Source organism: Mustela nivalis (genome assembly GCF_964662115.1).
Source record: "Mustela nivalis genome assembly, chromosome: 2".
In the NCBI taxonomy this organism is placed as follows: domain Eukaryota; kingdom Metazoa; phylum Chordata; class Mammalia; order Carnivora; family Mustelidae; genus Mustela; species Mustela nivalis.
Window position 1 is genome coordinate 84,217,750 of NC_139021.1, and position 9,734 is coordinate 84,227,483.

At 38.5% G+C, this 9,734-nt stretch overlaps 1 protein-coding gene across 2 annotated transcripts in view; it reads right to left on the reverse strand.

Annotated features, from left to right (window-relative positions):
* RGS20 (regulator of G protein signaling 20) overlaps positions 1-3,543 on the reverse strand; it is a 75,608-nt gene extending 72,065 nt beyond the window's left edge. For both annotated transcript variants that reach the window (XM_082719236.1, XM_082719240.1), the window contains exon 1: positions 3,376-3,543. In XM_082719236.1, the coding sequence (XP_082575362.1) occupies positions 3,376-3,528 (153 nt within the window). In that variant the 5' untranslated portion in view covers positions 3,529-3,543. The remainder of the gene's footprint in view (positions 1-3,375) is intronic.
* Positions 3,544-9,734: the final 6,191 nt, after the last annotated feature.

Genomic DNA, 9,734 nt, shown 5'->3' on the forward strand with positions numbered 1-9,734 from the left:
TTCATAGTAAGTTCCAAAAGAGAACGTGCAAAGTGTTCCCAGGCACGTAGTGCTCAGTTTTTCTAATAGAAGCTGCCTGGCTTTCGTAGAGTATCAGACCCAGGACACTGACATTGGTACAATTCATAGAGCTTGTTTAGATTTCCCAAGTTTTACAAGCACTTGTGTGTGTGTGTTTGTGTGTAATTCTAAGGAATTTTCTCACATAACTACATTTGTGTAGCCATCACTGAAATCAAGATAAAGGACTATCCCACCACCACAAAGTTCCCCATTCTACCCCTGTGTAGTAACATCCACCACCTTCTCTGGATCCTAATCTTTGGCAACACAAATCTGTTTTCAATTTCTATAATTTTATATCAAGAATGTTATATCAATGGAATCACACAGTATTTGACTTTCACTCTGTATCATTCCCTTGAGATTTATCCAAGGGACATGTATCAATATTTCATTTCTTCTGTATATCAACAGTTGATTCTTTTTTGTTGTTTCATAGTATTTCATAGTATGGATGCACCACAGTCCTTCATCCGTCCCTTGAAGGACTTTTGGGTTGTTTCTGTTTTGGTTGTTCTGAAGGAAGATGCTGTGAATGTTGGTGTACAGATTTTGTGTGAATGTGGGTTCTCATTTCTCTGGGCTAAATGCCCAATTGTGAAGTGGCTGGGCCCTAGGATCCTTGCATGTTTGGTTTTGTAAGACACTGCCAAATTGTTTCCCTGACAGGTTGTACCATTGTGCATTCTTACTAGGAATGTATGGGTGATCTAGTTTCTCTATATCCTTGCCAGCACTAGGTTTTTGTCAAATTTGTTTTTTTAAGTGGAGCCCAATGCAGTGTTTGAACTCATGACCTTGAGATCAAGACCTGAGCTGGGATCAAGAGTCAGATGCTTAACCAACTGAGCCACCAAAGCACCACTCACTGGTTTTCATTTTAGCTATTCTGATAGGTGTGTAGTGATGCTTTATTGGGCTTTTACTTTGTGTTTTCCTAATGGCTTTGATTCTGACTATATTTTCATGTATTTATTTGCCATCTGTATATGCTCTTGGATGGAATACTTGTTCATTTTCTTTGCCCATATTCTAGTTGGATTTTTTGTTATTTTATTCTTGAGTTTTGTGATTCTTGATATATTCTAAATATAAGGCCTTTGTCAGATAAGGGTTTGTAACTATTTTCTCAAAGTCTGTAGTTTGTCTTTTTAATCCTCTTAACAGGGTTCTTGGCAAAGCAAAAGTTTATTTTTGATGTTTTGAGGTTCAACTTACTAATTTTTCCTATATAGACTATACTTTTGGTGTCTAAGAACTCTACTTAGCTTTAGCTCACAAAGATTTAAAATTTTTTTCCTAAAAGTTTTATAATCTTACTTACAGTTGTACATTTTATAAGTCCATGATGCATTTTGAGCTAATATTTATATAATGTGTGAGGCTTAGGTGGAGGATTTTTGAAAGTTTTTGTCACTGGCTTCTGGACATCTACACACATTCTAGCTCATGCTCTCCCTGTCTACTTTTCTATATTTCTAGACATTATTTCACTTCTCTCTTAAATTTCATCTCTCTCACTCTTTCATTAGGCCATTTTCAGTTGTTTTACTCCGTATCAGTCATATATCATCTCTATTTCTTATTGCTTTCCTGATCAAAACAATGTAATCACATAGATTTAATCTACTATTGACATGAGTCATGCCGATAATATGATAATTTGATAATATGTTGATATGTTTGTCTTTCCCAATATATTATAAGTCCGCAAAGAGGAAGGAGGATATCTTCCTCTTTCTCGAAACCTAGCCCAGGTTTTGCAAATAGTAAGGACGCTGTGCTTTTTGTAGAATAAAAATGAATTGAGTTCTGCCATCCTTATATATGTAGAAGAGGAACATGTTCACCTATATGTGTATCTATATCAGATGCAACATAAAAAGATTTTTTTGAGGAGGCAAAATTGAGTGGCGAGGTCAGTAGCAACCCAAATCGATCACTCCTGACTGCTTGAACCTGCTGTTGTACAGGCTGGAACCTGTTTACTTAGGTGAGTGAGGTCAAGATCACAGGTTGGATTGCCCGGTGCTGGTAGTGCATTTAATTCCAGGATGGTGTGGGAAGATATACCGCTGATTCTAAAAACTTTCCCAGTGTATTTGCCCATGATTCTGTCTAAAGCATACCCCTCGATACAGTTAGAACTTTGAAATGATATGTGTGTACACATAATATATATATATGCACACATAAAGCATACCTATGTTGTTTTTGCTCTCTGTTTCCTCAGAGTAGCTCTAAATTCCACCTTTCAGAAATCTCTTTTGCATGGGTTCCATACATTTAGGTATAGATGCCTGTTAATTAAGGACTTCCAGCCAGTGTATCCATTTCATTGTAGTTTCCTAAAGACCTAGTGCTCAGGTGATAATAGGAGCTGTGGATTATCGCATATTATTTGTTCACATCTGTCTGAAAGCTCAAAACTGAAGGTCAGTACCTTTCTACATTTTTCTTCTTCCTGTACCAATTGGTTAAAATAAGATGTCTGACAATAAATCATGATTATTATCAGGATATGAGCCATGGCACAAGGACAGATCAATTTTTTTTTTTTTTTTGGTCTTAAAGTATTTAGATAGGTTTGCTGTAGTATGATTGCAGTGTATAATTCTGAGGTCTGATTATTGATAGGCATTAACACATGCCCATCCACCTCCACTCTGAATAACCTTTTAGAGATGATTCTATTCATAGTTAAGAGGATTTACAGACTTAAACTGCAAAGATACTACACTGAGCAGGGACATTGTCACTCTTCAGGGAAATAATGTTATCTATTGGTAGAAATTCATGCTTAGAAAATTCACCACAGGAAACTATGAATTTAGGAAAAGCATCCCTTAGCTTCTTAATGTTCTTATGTTCTTGTATTATTTTATCAGTTTTTCCCTTGAGCAATTTTTGTAGAAAGCAATCTATAATTTTTCTTTCATTACTATAAGGGATATAATTTTTCAGAGAAAAACATCTGAGCCACAATAGCTGCAGAACATCAATAGTCAGAAAAATCCATGACTATGTCTCCTGCTTTTTAAAACATTACCTCCTGAAGCAAGCAAGCAAACAAACAATACATAAGCATTTGTCTGGACAAGAGAAACCGTTTAGGTTGGAGAAAACTGGACAGAACTGATAATTATTATCAAGGTTCTAGTTTTTCTCTTGGGGTTGGCTTGAAAATATTTTGATAAATCCTCAATAAGACAGAGGAACAATACTATGAAAGCTTCCTTATGGTTTTATATTCTTTTTGCATAAACCTTTTCTTTGACAAGTAAGGGTCATGGATTGTGGAAATCATCTTACCTTGGCCTTGGTGCTGCCTTCATTTTCCACGGTTTGGTGAATGTTTGCTTTATATCCCTCAGCCCTAGGCAGGGGCAGGAATTGCTTCCATGCAGATGCCCTGGAGAAATGTTTCTGGAGGCACTCTTGGTTGTCTTGGGAAGGGCTGGGCATGTTTTTACAATAAAGTTCCAAATGAATCCTGCAGCCTGATTTTAACAACACTGGCCCCGGTCCACTCTATTTCTCTTCGTTCGGCTGATGCTGGGCCATCTGTCAGTCAGTTGGGGACCTCCCTGGAAAGTTACACTATCTGAAGCAAAAGGATTATCTGTTTTGTGGATCAGCAGTTTATCTGCTAGTGTTCTATTCCAGGTAGAGCGTCCTATTTTTGAATGTCTAGGTATGTTATGACTGCCCCCTACAGGCAGCAATGAGCTCTTAATTCAAACTTAATCCTAAACCAAAATTGAAAGAAATGATAAAAGAGATATATTGTTTAGGATATAATGACAAAGGGAATAGATCGTTTTGTAAAATTCTGAATTAGTCATGTTGTGACATGACTAATGTGACAGGGACTAGTACCTGGGCTATGCAATACAGAGGCAGGTGGTCCACTTAATCTATGCAGGTTTTTTGAAAGGTCATTTCAGCAGCAGTCAGCTTTGTGGCTAGAAATGTGTGCTAAACTCATACCCAAACTGAAGACCAGGATTATTACGCCTTAATTGATATCATGTAGGATTAAATTGATTTTTCTAATGAAGTAATTAATCATCTAGTGATTAAGCCAAGAGTTGTCTTCTAACATGGTACTTCACATTTGTAAAGTGCCTTATAAATAAAGATTATTAAACAGAATGCAAAAAAGTAGAACAATATCTCAAGGGATACCTAATTCTCAAGTAGGCCTTGCTGGGTCACAGAGGTAAAGACGTAGATGTGTATTACTGGGGGTTATGAACTGGAAACCTTTCCTTTTGTAAAATGACCCCAAGCCTCCAGAATTGGTATACAAAACAGACACAATCCCTATCAACATCTCACCTTCCTTTTTTATTTTCTTTCAGCTTCTTTTTTTTTTTTTTTTGCAGAAATTGATAGGTTGATTTTAAAATTCACCTATGAGATTGGAAGGAACCCAGAATATCCAGATGTGTTCCTTCATCTTTTCCTCCACTCTTCCCTTGTCCCGCTCTTCCCTTCTCTCCTCGCTCTTTCTCCCCCTGGTCTCTTTTCCATTTCTCCTTTTTTTTCCCTCCTCTTCCATCACCCCTCCTGTTTCCCCCTCCCTCCTCCTCCTCCCTCCCTCCTCCCCCCCTCCAGCCCTCTCTCAGCCAGCCTCCCCCTCCTCCTCTCCCCAGGTTATCTGCTGAATTCCACACACGCCTGCACAGACGGGATCAATCCAAGGCTGCCTTGCCTTCAGCTTATCTCTGCTCCAAATGGTTGATTTTCCCTCTTTAAGAGTAATTTGCTGGTGAATTCCATGTATTGCAAAAACCCCTGTGAAATCTAATTCAATCCGATGGGCAGCTGGCACTTTGGGGAAAGAATACTAGAGAGCTGTCAATTTCAAAAAAAAATCTCGTAAAAAGAAGAACAAAGTTGGAAGATTCATGTTTCTCAATTTTAAAAGTTTTTAAAACTTTTAAAATTTATTATAACTTAATACAACTTATTAAAACTTATTATAAATTCACAGTAATTAATATTGTGGTACTGACATAAGGGTAGACATATAGATAACAGAATAGAACCGAGAATCTGTGAATAAATCCATATATTTATGAACAATTGATTTTTGAGAAGTTGCCAACATAATTCAACAGAGGAAGGAATTGTCTTTTCAACAAATGGTGCTGGAAAAAGGGATAACTAGAGGTGGAAAAATTAAGTTGAATTTCTACCTCACACCACATAAAAAATGAACTCAAAATGAATTTAGCCTTATATGTGAGAGATGAAACTACAAAACCATTAGAAGAAAATGTAGGGATAAATCTTTGTGACCCTGATTTAGGCAAGGCCTTCTTACATACAACAACGAAAGCATGAGGGACAAAAGAAAAACACAGGTAAACTGGACTTCAGCAAAATGAAAAACATTGATTTTCAAAAAACCTGATCAAGAAAGTGAAAAGATAACCCCAAAACAGAAGAAAATATTGTAAATCACATATACATAGTTAAAGAATTATATCCAGAATATGTAAAGAGTTCTTACAACTAACAAAATAAAACAAAATTTAACTGAAAATTAATGATGTGTTTAAATAGACATTTCTCCAAAGAAGATATACCAATGATCAATAAAGCCACTCTGCAAACTAGATGATTTGTGTTTCTCTTTTTCTTTAATGATGTCACTTAGGTCCACCAGCATTTTTCTCTTGCTCCAGCTTTCATTTTTGCACCATCTATTGTGGTATCAAACCATGGAGGAAATCTTTCAAAAATTGCTAAGTTCTCTCTAGCACTTTCTCCATGTTTGCAAAAATTCTTGTGCTTGGAAACTTCTTTCTAGTTAACAATCATTTATTTGAAAATTCTTCATCTTCTTATATTTAATTTGATAACTTTATCTAGATCTGCTAATAAAGCAATGCAAACTCAGTTCTTGAGAGATCCTAGTAAAAATTATTTTTTCATATTTGAGGGGTGTGTGTGTATAGTGGCACAGTAGCATTGATCAGCCTTCCCTGGCATTCTGTGTAAACCAAGTTTCTGGGGACTACAGTGAGAGGAATCAACATGAAAAAAGAATTTTACTGTCAAAGTTGAGTAAAGTACTTATTGGCATATATGTATTTATTTTGCATTATTTCAAGTAAAAGGACATCTCCTAAAGGGTCAGTGTAACAGGCAGGACTGAGGGACTTGTGACTAGGAAGCAAAAACAGCTCAGAGTGGGGTCAAAGGAGGGAGGTTAACGGACTATTAATCTCGATGACCTTAACTTGGTTGCTATTCATGAGAGTGGCAGAAAGCTGGTGGATTGACAGCCCATTGAGTAAGTGTTAATGGAGATGAACAGACAAATCCTAAACCTGGAGGAGCCCAACCAACACTCTTCCTTCATGCAAATGAGGCTGATGGTATGTAGGTCCAGGGAGGGAATTCCTTACAGGGCCCATCTCAGACAGTCATGGAAGATCAAGACAAGGGAGCTCTCCAAGATTGCCCAACTTGTCATAGCTCACATTGTGGATCACACTTGCTCTACTGGTAGGATAGGCAGACTTCGGTCTCTGTCATGGATCCAGTTACCTTGTTTTTCCTTCATCACTGTGTGTTGGAAGTGTTTGTGGTAGAAGTATCACTTAACCATGGATTTATAGCTTTGAGGACCTACGCATGGACCAGACTGAAAGGAGTACAAATCACCAACTGACCCTTGACTCTCAGCTGGATACAGTGACTAGAAAAGATTCTGGTTTGTTTTCCTTTAGAATCAGTGATTACATTTTTAAAAAAGGTTTTGCTTATTTGAGAGAGAGAGAGAGCACTGGACAAAGGGGGAGAAAAAGAGAGAGCGAGCGCATCAACAGGGGTAGCAGCAGGCAGAAGAGAAGGCTCTCTACTCAGCAGGGAGCCCACTGCTGGGCTCCATCTGTCCTGACCTGAGCTGAAGGCAGACGTTTAACAATTGACCCACCCAGGCGCCCTGAGTGAATACATTTTAAATGTCATTTAGAATATGTTCAGTGGGAACATTTCTGCAAGTATATATATGGAAAAAAGGGGATTGTGCTTGTGCATGTATGTGTGAGCAGGGGGCTGAGAAGAGGTGGCATGGAGTGGACTTCTTTTTTTTTTTTTCTTGTCCACTATTTAGGTCTAAGAGCACAGCTCTAGTTTTCTTCGGGAAAATACATCTATCCCATCCTCAATCCCTGTGATTTGCATAGGGTTCACTGTGCATCCAGCTGCAGGTCTGCCACAATCTGGCAAGTTAGTGAATTCCATCCTGCCCACACACAATAACTGCTCAAGGTCAAGCATGTGAATTGTTCAATTAGGCTCAGCCCTAGAACTTTTGCTAAAACTATCAGAAAAGCAGTACTGCTTGTTTTCCCCTGGGGTGACTAACTAGTAGAAATAAGTCTGTTGCTATTACTTTGCCAATATTTGCACAGAACCTGCTTAAGGATGAAATCAGTTCACTGAGAACCAGAATAGAGAGGCAGACAGAGAGAAAGACAGAGTCCTAACATCATTTGAGCAGTTCACTGTCCCTGAATCCTAGACCCTTCATTTACATGATCCAATAACTTCCTTAAAAATAAAAAAAATCTTATTTTGAGAATATTATTACCCTTTGCTTAAGTTAGCTTGATCTGTTTTCTTTCAACCTGCAGGACAGATGAAGGGCTCTTTGGAGTGCTACACGTGAGCTATTATTATTATTTGGCTCCTGTGACTTGATAGTTATTTATTGTTACATAACAGGTGAGTTATTTATTGTTGCATAACAAGTGTTCCACAACTTAGCCATTTAAGATAACTTTTACTGTCTGACGGTAACAGGAGTTGGTTTCAGTTTTGTTGCATCCTTGGGCTCAAGGTCTCTGCTGAGTCAAGGTATCATCTGGGCTGTAGTCATCTCAAGGCTCCACTGGGGAAGGCTCCACTTCTAGGCTCCCTCACATGGCTGTTGACAAGACTTAGTTCCTTGAATTCAAGTGAACTAAGGGCACCAATTCCTTGTTGGTTGCTGACTGGAGTCCACGCTCAGCTCCTGGCACATCAGGCTCTGCATGGGGCAGTTTACCACCTGGCAGCTTACTTCATTGATGCAAGTAAGTGAGAACAACCCAACAGAAGGCAAGCAAGATGGAAGTCACAGTCTTTCATAACCTGATGTCAGAAGGAACATCCCCTTCCCTTTGCTGTATTCTGTTTTTTAGAAGAAAGTCAGTAGGTCTCACCCGTTCTCAAGCAGAAAGGATTGCAAAAGGGCAGGAATCACTGGGAGGCAGGATTACTTGAGCCACTTTAGAAGCTATTTTTAAATTTTCCCATTATGGGAGATTGTCATTATGGGACCAATAGAGCAATAAAATAAAATTGACCTTCTTGGAAAATCCTGAAGCTCAGTTATCATAAGAATTTAGGCACTGGTATCACAAATACGTGAAATCCTGTGTGACTGACATTAGGTCTGCTTTGGTAATACTAACACAGAGGCTATTGGGATAGTTAGTTAGAGGACTTTGTAAAGGCATCATGGTATCAATAGTCAGAGTTACTGTTAGGCCAGAGTAGGTCAGCTTCCCCCAAATGGCTATTGTGTGAAAGACAATGGAAAAGCTGATTCTTTCATTAAACTAATAGTTTATTTAGTGAGCTGCAAAAACTTCTTGAAGTCTTCCCCCAAATGAAGGCAGGCTGGTAGCATAATGTTCACGAGGGGCAGTAAGTGTTTCATGTTAAATCATCTTTTAAAATAGGATTTGATTTGACTGGAACTCCTCTATCTCTATGGGCAAATGTAAGTTTAACCCACATTTGAAAAGAAAAGATCGGAAATGATGATGTTCATAACATTTACTATGTTTTAGACTAAAGATATACCTTTGAAATTTCATATTTTTTCTATTTCTGATGACTTCTAAGTAGTATATTTTCTCCAAACATATAACATGATCCTATTTTAGTGGGAAAAAAGTTAAATATATGGGGTATTGACTTAATTTAAAGAACACATTAATTATTACCATTATTTTTCTCCTGTCAATGTAGTTTTATCTTATTTCCCTTGTGTCACTTCTAAGTAGCAAATCTGGGGCTCAACTGTCAAGAAATTACAAAGGAGCTCAAAGGATATCTTGCATATGCTGTAACTGATAATCAGGCAATTTGAGGTCACCGACAGATGTATCAATGAGATAATGTGAGGGACGTGTCATGAGGGGGTGCCTGCCTCTTCTCCCTAATGCCGGATAGACCCCCCTGGTGATGCTTGGAGAAGGCCATCCCAGGTGACCTGAGCACCATCTTCTCTCCTCTCAGTGCATTGTTCCTGATTTTTTTTTTTTTTCATGCCTTTGTGCCTCTCTGAACAGCGAAGCACTCATGGAATCTGCTGAAACCTGAGGCATAATGATAGGTCTGGGGTTGGAGTGGTGCAGAGAAGATGCCACGCACAGCAGACCTGGTCACCAGCTTGGCTCAGTGATGCAGAGGGACATGTTCTGCATCATGCCAGGAAGTGAACAGCTTCATCTTAAAAATGACAGCATTTTCAGGTGGATAAAGAGTGGAAGGAAGGAAAGGGACTCGTTCAGAATCTATGAATCCTTCTTTCTCTCTTTTGCCTGGAATGTGCTTTGCCTGTCTTGCCTAAGATGGGCACAAGTGTCAGTGGTAAGATG